Genomic DNA, 25,480 nt, shown 5'->3' on the forward strand with positions numbered 1-25,480 from the left:
CGCCTGCCGATGCAGGGGACACGGGTTTTTGCCCCGGTCCGGGAAGATCCCACATGCCGCGGAGCGGCTGGGCCCGTGAGCCATGGCTGCTGAGCCTGCGCGTCCGGAGCCTGTGCTCCGCAACGGGAGAGGCCACAGCAGTGAGAAGCCCGCGTACCGCAAAAAAAAAAAAAAAAAAAAAAAAAAAAAGTATAGACAAAAAATAATCAATTGGGTTACACTTTTAAAACTGTATATTTAACATTTGTTAGTAAATTCCAGTTGGCCTCACATAACGCACAAAAACACCTCATACCATTAATAAGGGAAAAAATCTAAGATGCCTCTCAAAAGGGGTGGGTCCTAGGAATACAGTACACATCCTTGACAGCACGTTTTAAAGTCATAAGAAATGCTTATAAATATATGATGAATGAAGTAAACGACTACTCTATACTGCTAACAATGATTATAACAAGGTAAAAAAGTTAATTCCTAACTTAGGCAGAGAAAAAAGCCTGTGAGGTGGTGAGACCAGCAGATACACTGCAGGCAGAACTTGCCTAGCCAGCTCCTTAGACTTCCTGTAATTTTGGAAACCTACTGAAATTAAGGAACAGAAATGGAATTAAACTGAATTTAAACAGAACAAATTTTATGCAACAGAAAACCTAATTTTTGAGTGAGCAAGTCATCCCAAAGACAAAGGGTCTTCAAGTGGATCTGATTTCGTGGAGAGAAATTTCCTATTCTTTTCTCTCTTGACTTTGAGTCAAATAATTACTGCGAACAATTTAAGGAACACTGTTTCCAGGCAGTGGTGATTCAGAGGATTGGAGAAAACGGAAAAAGGATTAAAGCGATAAACCAAGGTTGCAAGGGAGTCTTCTGGGGTCACGTAATAGCCAGTGAACTAGAAACGCTGGCTATTTAGTAGATCCCGACACCAAGAGTGGAGCCAGGAGCAGGTGCAAGTCCAGCCAAGAGCTGGAGGCAGGCAGGCAGAGAACAGTCACTGCCAGATCCTTTTGCTTCCACCGCAGAAGATCACCCCCCGCCCCAACTCTCTAACTAAAATGTTCCTCATACTCAGTATCCGCCCGGAAGTACCCCTCCCCACAACTACCCCTTGCAATCCCAACAGTCCAGCCGGAGTGACAGGGCTGTTGTTCACTTACTGAGCTGTCCCCCACCCGACGTAGTACTCGGCTCCCGACCTCCTGCGCCTCCAACGCCGGCTGCTCCAGGGATCCCCGGCGCCCCTAACCCCGGCGGGGTCCCGCTCTGCCTCTCGAAGTTGCCGGGATTGGAGAAGTAGTCGCGCAGCCGAGGGAGCTCGCGGCCACTCTCTAACAGCTCGGTGTGCAGCTCCAGGGCGGTCAGCAAGTATTGATCGCGCAACAATTGAGCCGCGATCGCATCAATTGACAATCGGGCCGGGGTCTCGCCGGTGCCCCCCAGGGCCACCGCAGCCGCCGACGCCTCCCCAGGGAGCCCTGGTCGTGCACTGCTCCCTAAGGCCACGGGATCCTGAGGCGATAGCGAGTCCGCAGAGCCAGGATCTAGGCCGACCCCGGAACTTAGCCGAAGTCCTGCCCGCCGCTCGTCGGTCCCTGAAACCTCGTCGTCGTCCTCGTCCGAATCGCTGAGGAATGGATTCACGCCGCCGCCACCACCTCCAGGCGCCATCGCCGCCATCTTATACTGTCAGGAGCGTGGGCGCCTCCCTGTCTGGCTCTGACAGGCCGCAGCCTGAATCCCCACTAAGCCTCAGCGGGCACTGGGCACCTTCAGGGCCCCGGATTGGCCACGTCCCGCCTCCTCACTTGGAGACCAGGCCCAGGCTCGGAGGCAAACGGTCTGGAAGCAGCACCACCCTCTGCCTCAGCCGCAGCTGCAGCAGCAGCCTGGCTCTGCAGGCGTCTTCCTGGTCCCCAGTCTCGCGAGAAATGGCGCGTGCCGTGCCCCCTCTCCCCGCCCCAGCCCCGCCCCCGCCCCGCCCGTTCTCCCCACTAGTGAGCAAAGATAGAGGGCCCCGCTCCACGCTCAACGACAAAATCCCGCCCCCACTCCGTTTTGATTGGCCAAATGAGGTAGGGGGCGGGGACTGGAGTTACGGAGGGCTGACCCAAGAACTATCGCGAGAGCAGCTTCTGGACAGGTAAGTGTCAGGGGTGTTCCGTGGTTGAGGAGCGGTTATGACGGTGGCTTAGGAACATTCATTCTCTTGGATGTCCTTTCGGGAACAGAGGGGAACTCTGACCTCGAGCTGTGTCCAGCCTTCGCGGTGAGGAGGCCCCATTCCTGAGATCAGGCCTGACATGTATAAGCCCAGGTAAAGTCCGGGACTAGTGGAGGAGAGGTGCGATGGCCCCGAAAGTGGCCTCACGCCCGCCGCCGAGCTGCTTCACTTTTCCTTAGCACGTTTCACTTTTTCTGCTGTGTGCCGCCAATTGATGGCATTTTCTCCGCATGTGTGGCAAGTGCCCAGGGCAGGGGCTGTAGTCAGAATGCGGCTTCCTTTCTCTTCCTTGCCTTCCCAGCCGTGTATCCGTTTGCCCTGGAGGCCTAGGAGAGCGCCTTCTCGCCACCGAGTTAGTAGTGATAGGGCAGGATGCCATAGGGTGGGGTGTGGGAGGTGGAGAGAGTAAATGGAAAATGGAACTCAGAGGTTTGGATTTGCGTGGATCAGAGAATACCCTGATAGCCTCGACTTCAGCAGCAAACTGTTAGAATCTCAGGATTTAATACACAGGGATGCTTCAAAATATCAAATGCAGTCCCTCAGTGGAGGGAAAAGTAAACGTCCTAGAGACGTTCAATGACCCGGATAAGTCAACTCCATCAATAAGTATTCAAAGAACTAAAGTCAGTTCTCTTATGTCCATAGCCATTCTTTCTCCGCTATGCCTTGCAACATTTCTGACTTGTACATTTAGGCTGGAGTCAAGGTACTGACTGTGGAACTGAGAAATTGTTTTCAAACTTGGCTGCTTTTGACAGTTTTGATATCCTTTATCAAATGTTAGCACAGTATACTAAGTTTGGACAGTATACAAAGTATACTTTGGACAGTATATATATATTGGACAGTATACAAATATGTTAGCACAGTATACAAAGTTTGCCACTTATGCACTTTTAGATTTCCCTGTCTTTCTGCATAGGTTCTTCCTTTAAGCACCAAAATAGAGGTGGCAATAATTATGTTATCAGGTAAGTTATGTTACATTGAAGCAGTGAAGTATATCCTTTAGGTCTGTGGAAAAATAAAAATATAGCGTTCTTATATAGCCTTAGGTCAGGTTATTGGTTTACATGTAAGTGTATACCAACAGTTAAATGTCGGCTTTAATTTCAGTTTACCCAGGCTCAGTAAACTAAACTTTTCATTTGAATGAGGCTTTGGGTTTTTCGTTTTATTTTTGGTAGAAGTTGTTTTTGATGTTATTAATACTAAGAATTCAAAGTATTTTTTATAGAACATTAGCTCCTAATGTTTGAATTCTAAATTTTTTTGTGTGTGAGCCATAATATATTGAAGAAAAGCATGGAAAAAAAAGATCGTGGATCTTAGAAAACTAGTACCAAACTAGTCAATGCTGTTACATATTTCTTAGCTAAAAGGATTGCTGCTCCTTATTGAGTTTGCCAGAGAGACTGAAAATGGAACCAATTTCTGGAATGGAGGAATGGAAGGGATTAGGGACTGGCATGGAAAGGGCATGATTAGAAATGGGTTGTTTGTATAGTACAATATTTCCATCTCTGTAATGGGGAATTTTAGAAATCTTTTGTATTTAGGGTCCCTGCACTTAGGGTCTTCCCTTAGAGGATTGTGCTTATTAGGTTGAAGAGCCTAAAGTTCATATCCCAGTTCTGCCAACTATTTACTGTGAGACTTTTATGGGTTTTTTTGTTTTGTTTTTTTGCGGTACGTGGGCCTCTCACTGCGTGGCCTCTCCCGCCGTGGAGCACAGGCTCCAGACGCGCAGGCTCAGCGGCCATGGCCCACGGGCCCAGCCGCCCCGCGGCACGGGGGATCCTCCCAGACTGGGACACGAGCCCGCGCCCCCCGCATCGGCAGGCGGACTCCCAACCACTGCGCCACCAGGGAAGCCCACTGTGAGAATTTTAAATAGTTACTTGACTTCTCTCAGCCCTCATCTGTCGAGGGGATGCTGAAAGTATATAGAATTAGGAATGTGCTTGTCACCGTACCTGGTACCTAGTACACAATAAATGTTATAGTCAGTTCTCAATTAATGTTATACTAGTATATGGAGAACATTTGACAGACTTTTAAAAATAAAACAAAACAAACCCCTTGTCAATTGTTTAGTAGCTACAGCCAGAAAAAGCAATTAAGGTAGTAGGTCCCAAAGGGAATATCTTTAATTTAAGGTCTGATTTCTAAAATGAAAGTTGAAAATATCAATAGATTTAAAATATGTTTCCTCAGAGAGTTGTAAGGAGTTGGATGTAGAAGTCCTTCCATGATTGGCTTCCTATAACACGTCTGTAGTTTCCTGATTCTACTTCGTATCCTATAATCATGGACTTGTTTATGTGACCTTCCAAGCCTGTAACAAATCAACTGGCCAGTCTCCTCAGTAAGTACTTTTCTCTTCCGCAATACATAGAGGTTTACTTACCAATTTAAAATGTTTAAGAAATAGCACATACTAGAATATTAATAATTGCTGATCTCTGCTTTTAATAATTTGCTGTTAATATTGTTGAGAAATTTTCTTTCTACTTAGCAAGATCTGCATTAATTTGGTCTCTACAGCTAATGTTTCACTGAATAATATGGATAGTCATTGAAGTTTGTATCTTAGTGATGAAAATATAAAAGATCACCTTTTTCCAAGCACTTAAATCATTTTCATGTTTAAAAAATTATTTTTTGCTTTAGTAGTCTTAAAATAACCACAAGTAATATTTCAAATGCAAGTTTTTCATTGACTTAAAGTTTTATAAGTATCTAATTTTTTATACATTTTTATACATTCTAATTTTTTAACATTGTTTTTTAGCATGTGGTAAACATCCCACAGATATAAGCTAAATAACTTTTATTGATATATGGTTATGTGTATTTTAAAATTTTTAGTAATTACTCATTTATTTTGGTGGTTTCCAAATGATTCATCCATGACAAAGTTTTCTTTTTCACTAAATCTGAATAAAAAGTGATTTTTTAAAAACAGAAATATTAAGTAATAATATTGCTTAATTACATGTGCTTAGCAATAATAAAATAAGTAGTGTGTGAAGAATGATATTTTGGAATCACCGAAATTTTATGTATAGTAAATGACTTAAACATAAAAGTTGTTGTGGTTGTTTTTAAGTATCCTGAATCTTCACAGTTCATGCGTATGTTCTGGAGGAGGAATAAAGAGAGAAACAAGGCAGCCTCTAGTGGCTATCCTGCATATTACATTTACCTTTGAAATGATAATTGTAAGTCATTTATTAGTCCTTAGTAAGTGCCCAGGACTGTGAAGAGTGCTGGAGAAAGCCTGTCTTGCTGTCCTGGAATCAGCTTTAAATGATAGAGACAGACATTACTACAAATAGTCAGAGTCATAGCCATATAATTGTAAACTGAAGTAAAGGTTTTGGCTTCTGATTTGGACTGCATAGTCCCTGAGGAAGTGATGCTTGAGAGTGCAAGGTAGGGACTTGACTAGGATCCCACTGTCACTATATAACAGAGCTAGATTTTTATGTTGGCTGTTACAGCTTCAGGGTCAAAGTTCTCAAATACAATTTTTGTTTCACTACTTCAGTAAGGTTTTGGGTAGTGGAAAATTTGTATTATCCTTTGACACATAAACTTTGATACTTTATATAGAAGAGTTGTGTAATAACAATGGAGAAAAGAAAGAACATAAGTCCAGGGAGTTATTTGTAAATACAAATGAAAGTGAGAAGTGATATACATATTTCCTTATATATAAGCATGGAAAGGAGAGTACTCAGGTTTCCATGGTAAAGAGGAGTATTTAAATCAGTATGAGCCTCTGTACATCTAGATATATACAGTATGTACTTTAGTTGTAAATAGAGTTTAAGATCTAACTGAAATGAATTAAGTACTTGAAAAATGACTTACTTTGCATAACTAAATATGATACCTGATAGATGGGGTCCTGAGCTAGACGACAGAAAAAAGGATAAGTGAATAGAATATTATGGATAATTTTGGAATAATAAATTTGACAATTTGGGTGAAATGGACAAATGGACAAATTAAAAGATAAAACTACCAAAACTCACTCAACAAGTAGTAAATAATCATAACATCTCTCTGTATATGAAGAATTTATAGTTAAAAACCTTCCAACAAAGAAAACTCTGAGCCATTGGTTTCATTGGTGAATTCTGTTACACAAGAAAGGAAGAAATAATATAAATTCTACACAGCCTCTTCCAAAAAATAAAAGAGGTAACAGCACTTCCCAATGCATTGTCTGATACCAAAACCAGAGAAAAAAGAAAATTATAGTCTAATATCTCTAATAAATATTACTTTAAAATGCTAAATAGTATTTCAGGAAATAAAATCCAATAGTATATAGAAAGGATAATACTTAATGATCAAGTGGGGTTTATTCTGAGAGTGCAAGCTTGGTTTAACGTTTGAAATTCAATCAGCGTAATTCACCACATTGGGAGACTAAAAGAGAAAAACCGAATGATCATGATCATCTCAATAGATGCAACAAAAGCATTTGACAAAATCCAGCATTCATTCACAGTTTAAAACTCTTTGCATATTGAGAGTAAAAGGGAACTTCTTTAACTTAAGAAAGGGAATCTACAAAACCTGGAAAACTGACAACTTTCACCCTAAGACTGGAAACAAGGCAAGGATTTCTGTTGTTATTACACCTATTCAACATTATACTAGAGGTCCTAGAGAGTACAACAAGCGTGAGACATAAATAAAAAAGTATAGATTGCTAAGAAGTCCTTTTTTCACAGGTGACATAGTTCTCTCTTTAGAAAATCAAAAGGTACCTACATAAAAGTTACTGTAACTAATAATTTTTCAGTGTTGCAGGATACAAAGTGAATGTATAAAAATCAGTGGTAATTTAAGAACTAACAAGGGGAAATTGAAATAAAAAATATCATTTACAATAATATCAAAAAATGAAATATGTAGGGATGAATCCCAAAGGCATGAGGAAACTTTTGAGGGTTATGGGTATGTCCACTATCTTGACTGTGATTATTATACACTTTAAATATATACAGCTTATTATAGGCCAATTATGCCTCAATAAAGCTATAAAAATGCTATAAAGAATATTATTGGGACACTTCAAAAATTTGGAGTATAGATGGTAGATTAGATAAAAATACTGATGTTGAGTGTACTGAAGTTGATAACACTACTGTAGGTATATATGGGAGTATCATTATTCTCAGGAAATAAACACTGACATATTTAGGGATAAAGGGCCATAGTGTATGTAACTTATCTTCACGTGATTCAGAAACAATATTATGCGACACACACACCCCCAAACCTCCCACCCGCACACATGGGAGGGGTAAGTTAAAGAGGTGAGGCAGGGACCAGAGAGGCAAGAGGGAGAAAATGATAAAGCAAGTGGGAAAAATGTTAACGTTAGATGTATATGGCTAAGGGGTGTATGGATGTTCATACCACTACTGCAATTTTTCTCTGAATTTGGAATTGTTTGAAAATAAAAATGTTAAAAATCTATACTAAAGTGTTGTCATTTACAAAAATTCCTTAGGTGGGACACAAAATACAATCACCAAAAGAAAATTAATTGAACTTAATCAGAATTTAAAAGTACTGCTATTTGAAAAACGCTGTTTAAAAAGTGAAAAGGGCAAAAAAAGAGGATTAAAAAAAGTTCATTAAATGCATGAGAAGTTGCTCAACGTTATTGGTCATCAGGGAAAGGTAAATTAAAACCACAATAGGTTACCACTACACTCCCACTAACTAACTGTAATTGAATATACTCAAGAGTGGGGGGAACATTATAACAATATATAAGAAATTATAAAGCACATTATACTTACTATAAAAGTAAATTCTAAAATGACATTTATAGCCAAATTATAGATTGTCAATAAAATAAAGTTTTAAAACACTTAAAGACATTGCTTGTAGGTGTGTTAAACAGTTTGGAAAAAGTTTGGTAGTTCTTTTTATACGTTTAAACATCTGCTTACCATTTAACCCAGCAATTCTAATTCTGCATATTTATTCAAGAGAAATGAAAGCATATATTCACAAAGTCATTTACTGTTCATAGAAGCTTTATTTATAATAGCCCAAAACTGGAAACAATTCACATATCCATCAAGAGGTAAATAGATAAACAATTTGTAGTATATCCATACAATGGATCCTTCTCAGTATTAAAAAGGAACAAACAACAGAATCACAGCCATGCATGAATCTCAAAAATGTAATACTGAATGAAAGCAGATACAGTTAAGTACATACTGCATGATTCCATCTCAATGACACTTCAGAATGCTAAAAATTAATCTTGCATCACAGAAGGCAGTGATTGCTTATGGTCAGAGCTGTGGGGACAGGGTTTGACTGCAGAGGAACATGGGGGAACTTCTTGGAATGATAAAAATATTCTATATCTTGATTCTGGTGGTTGGTTATATGAGTGTATATATTGGTCAAAACTTATAAAATGTAAAATGTCCATTTTTGTATATAAATTATACTTTAATAAAGTTGATTGAAGAATTAAAAAATAGATGCCATTCATTAGAGTGCGTCAGAAAAAATTTAGTAAGACTATTGACCTTAGAATAATTAACTCTAAATAAGTGGAATGTATTATAACAAGAACCCTTATACTCAAAAGAAAAACAATTGTATGAACTAGTGGTAATTTTTACTTAATAGGCATATATTTAAAAAATGGTTAAAAACATACATTAGTAGGTAACTTTTTGGATCTGAAAGAATTATCACAGGGCTCCTTGTTAGCATTGAAAAGTGGGCTACTAGATATTGTATTTTTGCATACATCTTTTGATTGCCTAATATGCCATATATCTTCAAAGACTTTCCTTGCTTTGGCTGGGTTCTTTGCCCCGTTCTTTGTGGTCCTACTAAAACATGTGGTCATGCGTATTCAACACGGACATGTGGTCCATGTCTATTCACTTTTCAAATTCTGTTGCTGAGCATAATACTTGCAAAATAGTAGGTTTTGAATAAATGTTGTTGAAGTAGGATTCATTTTACCCAAAATTACTTTGCCATTCATTTTAATAAGTTCCTGAAAAAACATTGATTGAGCACCTACTTTCTCAGTAGGTAGGACATAACAGTGGTGAACAAGATATCAAGCCTTATGGGGCTTATATCCTAGCGGAAGAGAATCACTAAGTAAATTTCAACAATAAATACAGAGTGTGTCATTGTTTAAATCAGGTAAAATGAAAGGGTCTTCTTTAGGGTGGTGTAGAAACCTTGAGGAGGCGACATTTGAGAAGATGGTGTGAAAAATAAGAAGGAGCCCGACATGGGAAGAGCCAGCTGAAGAGCCCAGAGATAGTTCACTTGGAACTGAGCTGTTTCCCTGGATGCAAGACTTCCAGTGCCCAAAGCCGGGGGGCGGTGTGTCCCAGACACAGCAGGGTGGTCCAGCTGCTCCACTGTGCTGTAGGCTCCACCTCTTCTTGCTTTCACAAGGATTTTTAACTCCTGCAGTTACTCCACCTTTCTGTTGCAGCATTAATTTCTTTCTACATTTGAAATCATTCCTCAGCACACAGATCTAGTGTCTCCTAGCTGAGGAAAACCCTCTATTGGCCATACATCAATTTTCATTTAAGAAAAGAACTTTTCTTGAGACTTATCATTCTCCCAAAGAGCTGTACTCATCCCACTGTCTTTCCCTCCCTGACCTCCCATTTACTTTCGAGCAAGCACGTTCATGGGGCTTACCTCTCACTACTCTGTTGAAATTCCTCAGTAAGGTTAACAAGGACTTCAGTTTGCTGCCCTGCTCTTACTCCAGTCTTTAAGTGTATCTGATAAAGTTGATCACACCCTCCTCTCTTGAAACACTGATATTAATAATAATTTCCATATTTGAAATCTTGTCCTTTAGAATATTCTGCTTAATGTCTCCTTTTTAATTCATCAAATTTAGTTTGTTGTACTGTGTGTATTTGAAGGAGGGCTTGTGAGATAAGCAAGAGAAATATATATTGCAAGTGTTTAATTAACTTATCATTAGGAGAATCAGTATTCTGCTGAAACAATTATTTCCATATATAGCATATCAAAGGCCTTAAAGATGTTCATAGCCTTTGACTGAGTGACTGTACTTATAGGCAGTATCTTAAGCACATAATGTGAAATATCTGAAAAATTAACATAAAAATTATATATAAATTTAGATTACTCACATCGATACTTTTAATAGTAAAAATCTGCTTAACAATATGGGGGTGATCAGGAAAATTAAAATGCACCCATAGAATAGAGTTATGGTAATGGTAAATGATGTGTAGGAAAAGGTGGGTTTTTTTTTTTTAAATAACAGAAATGTTAATGTATAATAAAGGAAAAAATCTATATAAAATTGTGAACCTCTATAAAAATGTAGATAGGATAAAAATTGTAAGAAACTGTGAACAGATTTTTATTTAGGTAGTAGAACTGTAGGTAATTTTTCTATATTTCCAAACTTACCACAGTGATTTTATTTTTATAATCAGATTGCTATTATTAAGATGGGGGTTGCTATGTGGTCAAAGCTCATAAGGAAAATACATATTTATTCTGAGAGTGTTGCCTTAGATTGCAGAATAGCATCTACTCAGTAAGGGACTTTCATAATTTGTGGAGTATCTTTGATATTTAGTTGACTCTTGATTCTCCCAAGAAAAAAGTGGCCCATAATTTGACCATTTTCTCTATTTTATTTTATTATTTTATTATATGCTTGACTTCGATAAGGTTTTTTTCCCCAATGTTTCAGTTTTTTTGCAGGATATTTTGCCATCCTTTCCTTTCATAATGTACTTCTTCAGGCCAGGAAGAATAAGATGTATCTGTAATTAATTAACTCATGTTTAGTGTTTTTCAGCCAAGCGTCACTATGTGTAACTAATGCAGTTACATTACAAGGACAAGTTAGAGTACTTTGCTGTTATTTATAATCTGGGTAGAGATTCATCAACAAAAGCAAATTGTAGACTGGCTTGAAAAGCACTCCCCTGGACTCCCATTGATTTAGGCAGTTAATGGTATACTTTAAATGTGTTATTTAAATGTTACACATTGCTTAGTTTTCCTTCCCTAAGTATTTGTAAGCTCATCAGATTTGTGACTGTGTCACTTCGGTGGTCTCTGTAGTTCCCCAGCACACAATTATGCACTTAATACGTGCACAGAACATTTTTACTGAATGAATGAATGTAACCCTCTGCTTTTTTGTATTGGTTCAGGGAACTAAAATAAAGTGTTCCCTTAATGAGTGTAAATCTTCTGAAGCAAAGATGAAATTTAACTACTTTTTCCTTCCCCTACTAAATGGACAAAATGCATGTTGTCTGCTCAACTTGGTGATAGTCAAGAGAAGCTAAAACTGTCCTGAGCTGATAATCAAAAGTCAAAAAAAAAAAAAAAAAAGAAGCACAAATAGTTAAATAATGTTAAATTCTGAGAATATCAATGGTTGTCACATGGGTAACCAAGACCACCATGAGTTATATTTTCTATCTTATACAGGATTTGACTTGACTGAACCCTAACTCATTTTAGGACTCATTTAATTCTTTCTTTGTTTTTTGATCCTATGTTAGTTTTTATGACCTTAGTGTGCATTTAAGTTTATTATAAATAGTTTATTGGTGCTAATTACTTATGATACTTGAACTTTTTGCTTGAGTGTACTTTATCATATTTTATTTCTGTATTATCTCATTATTAAATAATGCTTGTTACCATCATAAATAAAGGTGAAGCTGTGTTATGTAATATTTTAAAATATACAATCTATATGTAGTCATCAAAATAAGTGCAAATATATGTAATTGCACTAAGGCTTACCCAAATTTAATTTTGTTCCCTCTTTTCAGTTTTTCTTGAAGATTAGTTACACAGGATATGCTGCTGTACACTATTTTGGGATTGCTTATACATTTGGTGTTCTTCGCCTCTATCTTTGACATTTATTTTACATCTCCTTTGGTTCATGGAATGACTCCTCAGTTTACACCATTGCCTCCCCCAGCGAAAAGATTAGTGCTGTTTGTTGCTGATGGCCTGCGAGCAGATAAACTTTATGAATTAGATGAAAATGGAAATACTAGGGCACCATTTATTAGGTAAGCGTGTCAACTGGTACAAAGACATCTCTGGAAAATGTCATGCTAATACTGTTTATCTCATGTTGGGTAGAGGAGTGATGATGAGAAAGAGAATAGGGCACATATACATTGGCCTTTGCCATAGAGATTAGCAAGTTTATTTCCTTCTAGGAGTTATTTCTCTTATTGTGGAAGTTGATATCAGGTGAATCGAAATGAATGACCTTAGCTGCTTGGCCTAACTTGTCCTAATTTCTGAAACCTGGCTTACAACTCACTATATTGTCCTTTTCTTATTAATGACAAGCATAATTATTAGTGAATTGCCAATTACAAACTAGAAAATATAGACTTCAACTCAAAATACATCTTCTATAAAATATATAAAGCCCTTCCAAGTCTATATCACTACATAATGTAATTTTTGGATTCTATTAAGTAGCTTTGAAAAGAAATGTTTAATTTTGGGGACTTAGGGGACTCCTGCAATCAACTGTTCTTTTTCTGATTCTATGGCAAGCCCCTCAAAAGCCCTTCCTAATGCTGTTGTAGAGAGATTAAAACTCAAATTCAAGTGGAAATTTATCTAAAATCGTCTATCTTTCTCCTGCCCCTGTCATGATTTCTTTCTATCTCTTTACCCTATTTCAATTTTCCTTATAGTACTACTTAGCATGTGCAACTTCCACTAAGGCTGGGACTTTGTTTTATATACCACTTTATCTCTAGTTCCTAGAACATACAGGCAATTAATAAATATTTGTTGACTGCTAGAAGAATGAATGAACCTGAATTCTATGTTGAATTTCCAGGAATAAATTTATGGTCCCTCAAAGAAATGCATAATATACTAAAGTATGCAAATAAATGAGCAACTCCGGGCAATAGGAAAATATGAGTAGGAAAATAAGATCAAGCCTGGGTTAAGTTCAGTACACAAAAATGTGTAACATAAATTTCTATGAATAGTTTAAAAATTGGGGTGATATATTTGGTTGAATTTCTTAGTTGTCGAAGAAAGGAGAGAAATATAGTTCATTGCAAAATTAATAAGATATAAAATATACTGGTTGTTAAGGCAAAGGCAAGGCTTTCTGGTACCACTTGCTTCTCCTTGGGGTGTTACATAGAGGGCAAAGGGCTCACAGTTGATGTTCCTTGTGTTGTATGCCATTCTAGCTTCTCCTAAACCTTTTTTTTTGAAAGGTTTTACTTGTTCCTCACTGTTTTTTAAAAAATATGATCTGATCAAAATGTTTTCAACGGAAGTATCCACATTTCTTTATACCTTCCTCTCTCTCAGTTCAGTTTCCATTACATAACTGAAGAAGTTAAAAAATATTTCTCCCTCAGCAGGTGGTTCAATGGTTTTTTAAGCCTTTTACTTTTTATGTATATATTTGACTAAAGTTGGTTTTATTTTGAGATGTCAATATTAAATGTATCTAAACTAGCACTTTTAGATACTTTTCTACAGAACATTTTGAGAGTTGAAAGTTTATCTTGAAAGTTGTTACCAATGAATTAGTGTTTTATAACTTGTTGCTCTGCTGGCCTTTTACCTGCAGCAGCATTACTGATAGTTTTGAATTTTCCCCCAAATTCTGCAAATCACTGTTAGACAACTTAAAGAATGTTGATACATTTTAGCAAAAGAAATTTTGGCCTGTTTTAATCTCAAATTTAGGTAGATAATTTAACCACCATCACACCTAATAAAATTTAACATTGACAAAATAATATTGTGTATATCAGTGATTTCTTATGTAACATACTATTTCAATACTTTGTGGCTTTAAACAATAATGGTGTATTTTGTCTTGTGATCCTGTACAGTGGTTGAGTGGTTCTTTGTCTCACCTGGGCTTTCTTGTGCTACTGAATCCAGCTGGTGGGAGGGATAGGACTGGGTTCAAATGGGATCAGAAAGATTCCTTCTTAAATTTTGACTCACTCTTTTGACTGGATTCCTTCAGTAATAATCTTATTTTTCTAAAGCCTTAAAAGAGCATTTGATCATAGTCTGTGTTAACTATTCACCTGTAACATCTTTTAGGAATATCATAATGCATGAAGGCAGCTGGGGGATATCTCACACACGTGTGCCAACTGAATCTCGGCCAGGCCATGTAGCCCTGATAGCAGGGTTTTATGAAGACGTCAGTGCAGTTGCCAAAGGTATTGTCTATTTAGATAATTTTTATCACATGAAAAATTTATTGCAAAAATATTGCTTCTTTAACACTGAATCATGACACAAAGTGAAGTATGTTTTGAGATACTTTTTTTTTGGCCATGCTGCGTGGCATGTGGGATCTTAGTTCCCTGACCAGGGACCGAACCGATGTCCCCTGCAGTGGAAGCATGGAGTCTTAACCACTGGACCACCAGGGAAGTCCCTGTTTTGAGATACTTTTGACAAGTATTTTAGCATGCCTAACTCACATAAACACAAACTGGGATTGACTCAAGAATTAAGCTTTAGCTTTTTATCATCCTGTGCTATTGATAGAATATGATTGGATGGATTCATGGATTTCCTAGATCTTAACACTTGAAAGGTCAAAAGTGATTCTATATTTTAGTAAGAAGTAAATTATCTATTGTAAGCTTTTTAAAAAAAATTGTAATATAATACATGTAACAAAATCCGTTATTAGTTTTGCATTTGTTCTGCAATTAATCCTCATTGTCATTATTTGAAAAATACTTCTTTAGGGGATATACTGATATTTCATCATGTATATATTACTTTTGTCATTGTTTGCTTTTTTTTCTCAATTACCTGAAGGATGGAAGGAAAATCCTGTAGAATTTGATTCTCTTATTAATGAAACCAGGCACACATGGTGCTGGGGGAGCCCAGACATCTTGGCTATGTTTGCCAAAGGTAAAAGTCATTGATTATATTTCCTCAGCTACTAAATAGGCAATAAATCAATATGGTAATTTAAAATATATACTATATTTTATTGATTTTGAAATACATGGTTTTACATGTTTAACATCTCTGAAATCAGGGTGTATATTACAATAGATAGACATGTCAGTTTGATTTTTTTCCTTCTTAGTTGTACTTGAAATGTTGAATTATACAGTTTTTAATACCTTGGATTCGATGAAATGGTATATGTATGACTCTTAACATCTAACAGCTTTTTAATCTTGGGCAAGTTAGATAACTTCTTTGAAGTTCAGTTTTCTTTTCTGTAAAATGTGATGATGATAATAATTTCTATCTTCTAGGTTTGTTTTGGGGATTAAATAAGATAATTCATGTGAAGCATTTAGCAAAATGCTTATTATGACGATGGTAACTCCTCATTATGATGATGATGTAGATGTCTGGTTCATTTTACTTTGATAGATTATTACTAAGAAGTTAGTAGATAGTCACATAAAGATTTAAATGTTAATATTTATAACTTCTATTTGCATATATTCAGGATCATGCCATTTGGATTTGTTGTATGTGTTGTATTTCTGCATGAATCTGCAAGTATTTGAACATCTCTTGATTAGAGAATTCATTTACATTATTTTCTAAAATCAGTTGGATTCCATTTGAATTTTATGTCATTAAATGCTTTTTAGTGAGAGCATTATGATCATTTCACCTAATGAAAAGGTTTACACTTAGTCAAGAATATAATATAATAATTGTAATTACTAAAGATTATTATATGTCTCAAAAGCAAAACAGATATTCAGAATTTTCTGTATCATAGTCACAGAACATTATTATGTAGCGCAGGTCAAAAAACTCATACTGCTTGCCATTTATATACTCCCTTCTTTGGAAAGCAGTTAAGCTTTTTGGGGGACTGGTGGTAGTGAGAATGGATTAAGTTGCTATGGCTACCAAATTTACCTCCCTACTTCTGACTACAGTTGATAGGACAGGACGCCTGAATTGGAGATAATCGAATAAGAATGTTCCATTTCTTATGGCAACCCACAGACCAACTCAGATCTTTACTTAGAATGTGGGAAGTAGAATGGCTGAACAGTAGAATAGTATCATTAGAGCTAAGCTGATATTATAAGAGATTTGTCATTATTTTGTTATATCTCTTACTTATGAGCTGTAAGAGCCTAACTCAGAAATTCACTAAGTTGATTAGATTCTTAATAAAATCCTACAAATATGTAAGATTAATATATTTGTTGACCCTTTCAAACTATTTGGCAATAAGCAATATTTATTCCCTTATACTGAGAAAAATGCACATATTTTATGAATAAAAGAATTGAAATATTTGAATTTTCTTCTTGGTTAGGGAATTTTGTAAAACAAATGATTTCATCTGTTTTAGATTGTACCATCCTTAGATGCACAAATTCTTTGAATAGTTTAATCCTTACAGGGAGACAAACCTTGGTGTTTACTTTTGTGCTGTCGTGTTTCATTAGCACTGTGACTTTGGCAAGTTAATTAACTCATTTGTAGTGTATCTGTAAAATTGGAATATATTACTGTGAGAACTAAAACAACAGCATATGTTATAGTATAAACTATGGTCCATGGCAGATCATTAAAAATTTTTTTCTCCAAATTTCCTTTTCAGGTGCTAGTGGAAACCATGTTTTTGCACATAATTATGACGCTTACAGTGAGGATTTTGGTGCCCAGGATGCAACAAAACTGGATACCTGGGTTTTTGATAATGTGAAGGTACGTGCTATTGAGTGGCTAATCTACAGCACACGTATTTGTACCTAATGTACTAGAAACTGACTTGTTAGTAAATGCATCTTAGTTTTTTTTACTTGTATGAACTTGAAAGTTCTTTATTGTAGCATACTACTTTAAAAAGACTGGATTCTAGGAAATTACACATTCTACAATAACCAATTAATAGAAGTTTAAAAAAAATAATTTAAAAAAGTTAACTCTGGGCTTCCCTGGTGGCGCAGTGGTTGAGAATCCGCCTGCCAATGCAGGGGACACGGGTTCAATCCCTGGTCTGGGAGGATCCCACATGCTGCGGAGCAGCTAGGCCCGTGTGCCACAACTACTGAGCCTGTGCTCCGGAGCTTGCGAGCCACAACTGCTGAGCCTGCATGCCACAACTACTGAAGCCCACGCACCTAGAGCCCGTGCTCTGCAATGAGAGAGGCCACTGCAATGGGAAGCCCGTGCACCGCAATGAAGAGTAGCTCCCACAACTGGAGGAAGCCCGTGCGCAGCAACAAAGACCCAATGCAGTCAAAAATAAATAAATTAAATAAATAGATTTATTAAAAAAAAAGTTAACTCTTGAATTCCGTGTTTCTGACAGTAAAATGAGCCCTTGGTTGGATTTAGGAAACCTGCATTTCTTTCCTAGTTTACTGAATCATCCTAGGTAAACCTTCTTGATCTTTCTTTGACCACAGAACCAGTCTCTTACAAGTAGTGAGACCATGTGATTTGTTTGAAAGTCTTCTGAAAAATGCTGTTCAAATCTAATGCATTTATTGTAACATAAAGTAGATGTTTAAAAAAAATTGTACTTTAAAGAAAAATTAGATAAGCAAAAACAAATTCACGAGTTAATCATAATAAAATATTTGAATTTCATTAAGATATCGAGTTTTTTGGACTATTTGTTAGTGACAGTCATCAGCTTCACCAGGAATCCAATAGAATTTATATTTTCAAAAACTGTGTAAAAATCTCAGCTGTGGATATTGGCTCACTCCTTTCTGTCAATCTATTCTTTCTCATCTCCAAATTATAACTCATAATTCATCTGTTATAAGAAGCATTCATTGATTGACCCTTAATGATTCTTCCTTTACCAGTAGTGTCTTTGGACTGACATTGCAGACTTCTCCATAATGTAGTCATTTTTATTGTTTGTTTGTAAACAGTCAGTATGTGTCTGCATTTTTCTTTGTATTTACTTATCAGGAATTAAGTGCTCAATGTGTTCTTTGATAAACCCTATTTCTTTTATCAGAATATTTTTCCTTGAAGCTTTCTTTTTTCATTTCACATATGCTTTTGTCAAAAGGGAAGACCTTCAAGTTAAATAAAATCTCTTCAAAAAAATAATTAGCAATTTATTTTGCTATCACTTCTTAATATAATTGACTTATATTAGTATCTGCTTAAAGGCCTTTGGCTTCTAATTTCATAAACATGCCAAAAATGTTCCAAAATCATGGATTTGATTCCTTGTGGATAGGCAGATATTGCTAATGACTGGCCTGATTTTATGCCTTTTTTACTTTACTTCAACACTGCTAGTTAGTGATATGATAGTGACCAGAAAAAAAATTTGCCTACAACTTCATAAGATATGATAGAGACATGTACATTAATCAATAACAAAAATATGAAATCATCAACAGTGATTAGTAGTGTGAAGGAAAAATGCAGGGACTAAGAATATATCTTTAGAAAATTCTGATCTAAACTAAACAGTTAGAGGAAGACTTTCCTGAGAGTTTTGAGATAGTCTCTGGAGAAGTATACGAGACAAAGAAATGGATGGATCTGGACTGCATATAGAGAAGAGTATTTCAGGCCAACAGCGTTATGTAAACTTGGGCCCTGAAAGGAGAGCCAGCATAATGGATTTGGGGAACTGAGAAAAGGGGAGGTTAGCATGGCAGGAACACTTACTAGAGCACAGTCTGAGATCAGGCTAGAGAGGGAGTCAGGGGTCCAACCTGGACTTTGTGCCCTGGCCAGAGACTCATGCTTAATTCTAGTCAAACGGTTTATAAATATATGCCAATTTCTACTCACTTTTTAAAAAACTAAACTAAAACAGTGATGCTTACCTGTTACTAATGTGGTAAAATATCCATAGCTATCTCCTCTATTAGGTCTTCCATGACTTCCCTTTGCTTTGCCCCACTTCCAGTTTGACTTAGAGAACCCTCTTCTATATTCCCTTAATACCTCTGTCTTAGTACCTTATTATGCTATGCTGTAATTTTTGATACATTGGCAACAATTTCAATCCTATGGGAAAAGAATCTAAAAAAGAATGGAAAAAAAAAAAAGATGTGTGAGGACTAACTGTTCCAATACATCCCAGAGGATTAAAAGGAGCTCTGCTTTTATTTAAGCTTACAACTGCCTATATTATAAGCCATTGGATCTAACAAGCATTTCTGTACTGTTTATGCAAAAAGGAGGGGATTTAAAAACAAAACAAAACAAACAAAAAAACCCAAACAATTTCAATGCTATATACATCTTATGGCAGAGATACTGTCTTTTTCACATTGTTAAATCTAAATTCCTATCATGTATTCTGGTACATAGATACATGATTAATTTAGATTAAATTCAACTCTGTAATAGAAAAAAAAATATTGCTTAGAAGTTCTATCTCAATAAGAGATAATGCCAGAAGTATGCAGCCCAAGATTGATGCAGTCCAAGATTGTCATAGTGGTTCCACAATGTCATTAAGACCCAGTCTCCTAAGTTTCTCTTCTATCCTCAGAGCATGGTTTTAGCTTCAGAGTTGTCTAACGACCCAAGAGATGCTGGAGTTCCAGCCATTATTTTAAATGTTTTAGGCCAACAGTACGAGGAATCGAAAAGGACCTTCTGTCCTACTAAATTAAATTTATTTCAAAAAACCTTAGGTCCACATAGTCCTTTGACCAAAATGTTTGACTTATATCTCATTGGCCATAACCAAAAAGGCACATGTAGCTGTGAGAGAGAATAGGAAATATGTAGGTTTTAAGTTTGGAGCACTGACATGTCCCATAAAATCAGAGGTTTTACTTGGAGAGAAAGGGAGACTGCATGCTGGGGTAGTCATCTAGCAGTCTCCCATGAGGTATAATAAATATTTGTTAAGTACAAAAATGAATGAGTGTCTTTGAGCTAAGAAAAGTGGGATTGGTGGGCATAATTATACTAAATATTGGGGGGAAAGAAGCTAGGAGTGTATTCTATCTCTTAGGTACAAAAGACCAACTTTTTAAAAGGCAGTGGGAATCTAATAGGCTGAGCTCTGTAAGATTAGTGTTTGATGGCTTCCCAGATCTTGTGTCCACATATGAATGAATAGCACTTTTTACAAAGCTGAATATTATCAGTCATGAAACAAATTGTAAATTTGACTCAAGTTCAATTGCTAAGTTTTTTTGTTTCTTGTCAGCTTTCAATTATATCTTCAGAATGTAATTCCGTTCTCTTGAAAAACTTGCCATTTCCATCTAGATTTAAAATTTCTTAGGGGCTAATTAGAATGTATTTGAAAGGGGCTAGGTAGAATATACATTTCATACATATATGAAAGTTAGGGGGCCATTTTATGTTTTTAAGGAGGATTGGTAGCATTATGTTTATGTTTTTAAAAAAAATTATTTCTATTCTTGACTAGATGGTTTCTCTAATGGTACCATTTATATTTTTAATGTTTGTAATAATGAAGAATTATCTGAAAAAATATTTCAGACTTTTGTTGGAAAGTTAAATACCTCTTATTCTTAAAATTAACATCTTCTATAGTTCATTTATGTGAACAATAATTATATATCTTGGCAGTCTGTTGACTTATTTAAAATAATTTAAAGATACTCTCCATAGGTACTTGCTTACATGTTCATGTGTATGTAAGCACAGGATGAATCCTTTTCTTAGAGGGCTTTATGAATCCAGTTTATCTTTATGAAATGAATCATTTTTGAACCGTATTTCCTTTCATTAAGTGGACATTTTTCTATCATACAATGTGAAGAACAGATTCTAGTCTTGGGACAAAGGAAATAGGAGGCTATTTGCAATGTTGCAAATGAGAGACTATGGTTGAACTAGGGTAGTAACATAGGACAACAGAAGTATGAAAACATTTTAAACTCATAAAGCGTTCCTAAACCGTTGCCACTAGTACCGTTTTACTTTTGACTCTTGTCAAAATAGTTCTTCAGTCTGCTATGTTTTATTCAATGTTATGAGAACTTCATGAAAACGAGATCCCCGTTCTATAAACTTTTTTCAGCCTAATTATAACACAGAAAATAGCTCACTTGTTATTTGAACATAGATGTCTGAACTGACAAGTACTTTGTGTTGGTAGGTCCTGAGACAAATTTAAACAAAATAGGATAATTTAATTTTATAGTTATGTATAAATTTAATTAAATGTTTTCATTGGAATTACTTTTTAAATAAAATAAATGAACTAAAATTTTTTAACTGATTTGTTACATATAGGAATTCTTTCATGCTGCCAGAAACAACCAATCTTTGTTTTCTAAACTAAATGAAGACAAAATAGTTTTTTTCTTACATTTATTAGGAATAGATACAAATGGACATGCTCACCGACCATCGTCAAGGTAATTTTAATGCTGTGTTTAATTTCATGGTTTTGAGGGAAACACCTGTTTGAACTTTTAAAATATTATTATAATGTTTTCTTTGTAATGATCACAACAGAACTTATATTTTAAATAACTCTAAAGTAGAATAAGTTCTCACTTATATGAGATGTAGTATGATACAGTGGCTAAAGTCACATGTGCTGTGACCACACTGCACATTAATATAAGTAAAATATATCCTGTATGTGTATTCCATATTCTTCATTTATCAGGTCAGAGAGAAAAAACTCATATTTTAGAAGTATTTTAGTAAATTTTGAAATAAAAAGCATTTTTATGGTGTTAATATTTATATCACAAAAAGACGTAATTAGCTGTTCCTTATGTTCCATTTAATCAGTGCTGTATCTAGCAGATAATAGTATAAAGTTTTGTATGTGATGTTTCAGTAGTACTCCTTATATAAAACAGCAACTATTTTTCTCACTTCTGAAGACCGTAAGAAAGGAAGAATTCATGTTATACTTTTATTCTTCATTTTGAATTTGATTTAGATTAGTCTAACTAACTGCAAAGCCTATTGGCTAGCTGCCAGTAATGAATACCTCATGCTTCCCTTTTTTAACACAATGCATTGTCTTAAGTGATAGAACTTATACCAAACCATCCTTGTTCAACTGTATGGAAAACTTAAATATAGTTTGTTCAAAATATATTATAGTGGTTTATATCACAAACACTCTAAGGGATGGAAATATTGTATAGTTGAAACAGTGATGCTTACCTGTTACTAATGTGGAAAGAGCAATATAGTTTACATTATGAGAGGCATGAACTTAAAAGTCATCATTGTTGCAATTGAGACTTAAAAAGCATTCCTTAAAATCTATTTGCTAATCAATATCTTTTTAAAAATCATTTTTGAAAATGATTCCAGATTTTTTTACTTCTTTAAGAGGAGAAGAAAATTACTTTTAACAATCTAAAGAGCTCTGATTTAAAAAAATATTGAAGATGAGATCTAAAAGTACTTCAAGTTATTGATTTTATAAGTTCATGTTGAATAAATTTGATTTTTCCAAATTAATGTAATTAATATAATTTAATTTTCTCTTCTCTTTCTTTTTAAACAGGGAATACTTGAACAATATTAAAATAGTTGATGAGGGATTGAAAGAAATTGTGTCTACTCTTAAAGATTTTTACGGAAATGATGGGAAAACAGCATTTATCTTTACTGCTGACCATGGAATGACAGACTGGGGTTAGTCTGTTTCTAAGTGATATATACTTTACGATTAAAGCAGTGGTAAATGTAGCTTGCAAATATCTTGTAATGTTGAAGAAGATTAGATATCTTAGTATATGCAAACTGTCTAGCACATAATAGCATGCATAAAATGTTAGTGTATAAAAGACTGATCTTATATAATCTTTCTTCTAACTATGAAGGGAATATACTCTCATTTAACATGAGAAATTAGAGAAAAGTGTGGTGAAGAAAACAAAACATACTGATTATTTATCCACCTAGAATTAACTGTATGTGATGGCAGAGGGGGTGAGTTTAAGGTGGTATTACTGAGGGTACTACTAGATGAGCCTATCCCCCCTGTGAGATTCCCAAGGCAAACACAGTGTGTGCACAGAGAAGAAAATAAGGCAAAGCTGAGGTTTGGGTCACCAAATCACAATGTAGAATTCTTGTGAGCCAGTTCCACTTTATAAAGGGCTTTTGGCTATACCAGCCAGAGTGGCCTGGAAGAAAAGCATATAGAGACTTTGCTATCCTCTTCAGAGCAGACCTGGCCTCAAACTTGGGTGGTTACTCCCCAAAGGAGCTTTCCCTGTTCTTTCTGCCTTTGGTGCTACTCTGGTGGCATCTCCTCCAAGTCTTATTGTTATTATTCTTATTCTTCTTTCAACCAGTCACTCAACGGATGTTCTGCTTTTTGTTTTTGCCTGTTTGTTGTTGATGCTCTGACTTTCTTTGGGAATATTTAAAAAGTAATTGTTAAATAGAGATGCAAACATTTGGGAGTATGGTGGCTAGAATTAGCTATATAGAGATCAACTCTTTAAAACTAAGTATTAAAAAATATTTAGGTATAAGTTAATTCTTATATATTGATACTTGTCTTATTACTCTTTGTGTCTTATTTGTAGGTTCCCATGGAGCTGGTCATCCTTTAGAGACTTGTACTCCTTTTGTCACTTGGGGAGCTGGAATCAAGTATCCTCAAAAAGTGTTAGCTCAGAAATTTGATGATACATATTTGCAAGGTATGAACATTTATCTTTATTGTTTTTATAAATATGACATTTTAAAATAAAACCAAAGTTTAACTTAAAAAAATTACTTTTCAAGTTATAGCTTTCATTTTGATATTTGTGTCATTACTATTTCTATGTATTACTTTTGTATAGTTCATATTATTTGGTTTATAATATTCAGCTTGAAATATAATTGTTAGTTATTTGCCTTGTGAAAGTTCAAGTATAAGTTTTAATATTTTTTTTCACAAACCTTATTATTCCAGGACTTAGATTAAACCCTTGGCTTAGATCTTACCTGCAAAGACTATCAATTAGATAAATCACACATATGTCACAATTGATATTTCAAAACCGGACAGATTTTGCCCTGTCTCTAGTACTTTTGAAGGCTCTCTCTGTTGCCCAAGCCTCTGTTCCTTCTCAATCCATGGCGAAAAGGAATTCCTTTTTCTTGGAGCTCTGGTTATTTTGTAAGGTAAGGGTATTTTAGCGTTTCAAAGCTTTTACTAATTGGACAAAATAAATGCCTCTCAAATGCCTTTCTCTGGATTAGTTGTGTCAGACTCATTCAAAGCACTTGTTAAGAATACAGATTAAAAAAAAAAGTTACAGGGCTTCCCTGGTGGTGCAGTGGTTGGGAGTCTGCCTGCCGATGCAGGGGACATGGGTTCGTGCCCCAGTCCGGGAGGATCCCACATGCCGTGGGGCAGCTGGGCCCGTGAGCCATGGCCACTGGGCCTGTGCGTCCGGAGCCTGTGCTCCGCAATGGGAGAGGCCACAGCAGTGGGAAACCTGCGTACCGCAAAAAAAAAAAAAAAGTTACAGATTTCCAGACCTTGTCTGTAGGTATTATGATTCCATGAGTCTGGGTAAGCCCTAGAAATGTTCCTTTTAAAACCTTCTCCAGGGATGTGGACTCCCAGCTGTATTAGGTATTTCTACCATAGAAGACTTTTTGGTTTGTATAATAAAATTTTCCTACACACTTTCTTTCTTTTTTTTTGTTTATTTTTTATTGAGATGTAATTCTCATACCATCAAATTCATGTTTTGAAAGTGTATGATTAAATTTTTTTAGTATATTCACAAGATTATGCCATCGCCTCTACTATCTAATTACAAAACATTTCATTGCCACCACCCGCCCCAAATCCCTTCCCATTAGCAGTCACTCCTTACTTCTCTCTCCATTGTATGTCTATGCCATATTTCATTGTCATCTTACGGACATTTAGGTCGTTTCCACATTTGGACTGTTATGACAATGACTCAATGAACATTTGTGTAAAAGGTTTTGAGTGCATATGTGTTTTTATTTCTCTTGGGCAGGTACCTAGGAGTAGAATTAACGGGTCATGTGTTCCTCTACGTTTTATTTTTTGCAAACTGCCAAACTGTTTTTCAAAGTAGCTGCACCATTTTATATTCTTATGCTCTGTGTTAAATGGATTAGATTGAATCTAAATAGAAGCTAGGTTAAATAGTATGTTTGTATTGAGTACTTAGGAGACAGAACTTTCTTTTGGCAGTTGATTTCTCAGTGACTTAACGTTTTAGAATCATATGACTTCAAGAATCATTACTG

The 25,480-nt window shown here is 35.9% G+C and overlaps 2 protein-coding genes across 8 annotated transcripts in view; one reads left to right on the forward strand and one right to left on the reverse strand.

The window, feature by feature from the left end:
* RELCH (RAB11 binding and LisH domain, coiled-coil and HEAT repeat containing) overlaps window positions 1-1,909 on the reverse strand; it is a 121,400-nt gene extending 119,491 nt beyond the window's left edge. For 4 of the 5 annotated variants that reach the window (XR_013831185.1, XM_079941717.1, XM_079941716.1 and 1 more), the window contains exon 1: window positions 1,158-1,909. Coding sequence is in view for 4 of the 5 variants with exons in the window: in XM_079941717.1 (XP_079797843.1) it covers window positions 1,158-1,677 (520 nt within the window). In the remaining variant the exon portion in view is untranslated. The remainder of the gene's footprint in view (window positions 1-1,157) is intronic. The other variant, XM_079941718.1, reaches the window with a different exon arrangement.
* A 238-nt stretch (window positions 1,910-2,147) lies between these two features.
* PIGN (phosphatidylinositol glycan anchor biosynthesis class N) overlaps window positions 2,148-25,480 on the forward strand; it is a 110,817-nt gene continuing 87,484 nt past the window's right edge. The window contains exons 1-9 of one of the 3 annotated variants that reach the window (XM_079943244.1): window positions 2,148-2,314; window positions 4,442-4,592; window positions 12,103-12,351; window positions 14,390-14,511; window positions 15,125-15,223; window positions 16,902-17,008; window positions 21,509-21,633; window positions 22,752-22,882; window positions 23,785-23,901. In XM_079943244.1, the coding sequence (XP_079799370.1) occupies window positions 12,131-12,351; window positions 14,390-14,511; window positions 15,125-15,223; window positions 16,902-17,008; window positions 21,509-21,633; window positions 22,752-22,882; window positions 23,785-23,901 (922 nt within the window). In that variant the 5' untranslated portion in view covers window positions 2,148-2,314; window positions 4,442-4,592; window positions 12,103-12,130. Of the gene's footprint in view, window positions 2,315-3,698; window positions 4,105-4,441; window positions 4,593-12,102; window positions 12,352-14,389; window positions 14,512-15,124; window positions 15,224-16,901; window positions 17,009-21,508; window positions 21,634-22,751; window positions 22,883-23,784; window positions 23,902-25,480 lie in introns of those variants that run through there. The other 2 variants (XM_079943245.1, XM_079943246.1) reach the window with 2 other exon arrangements.

The sequence above is a fragment of the Stenella coeruleoalba genome (genome assembly GCF_951394435.1).
Source record: "Stenella coeruleoalba genome assembly, chromosome: 14".
Classification (NCBI taxonomy): Eukaryota; Metazoa; Chordata; class Mammalia; order Artiodactyla; family Delphinidae; genus Stenella; species Stenella coeruleoalba.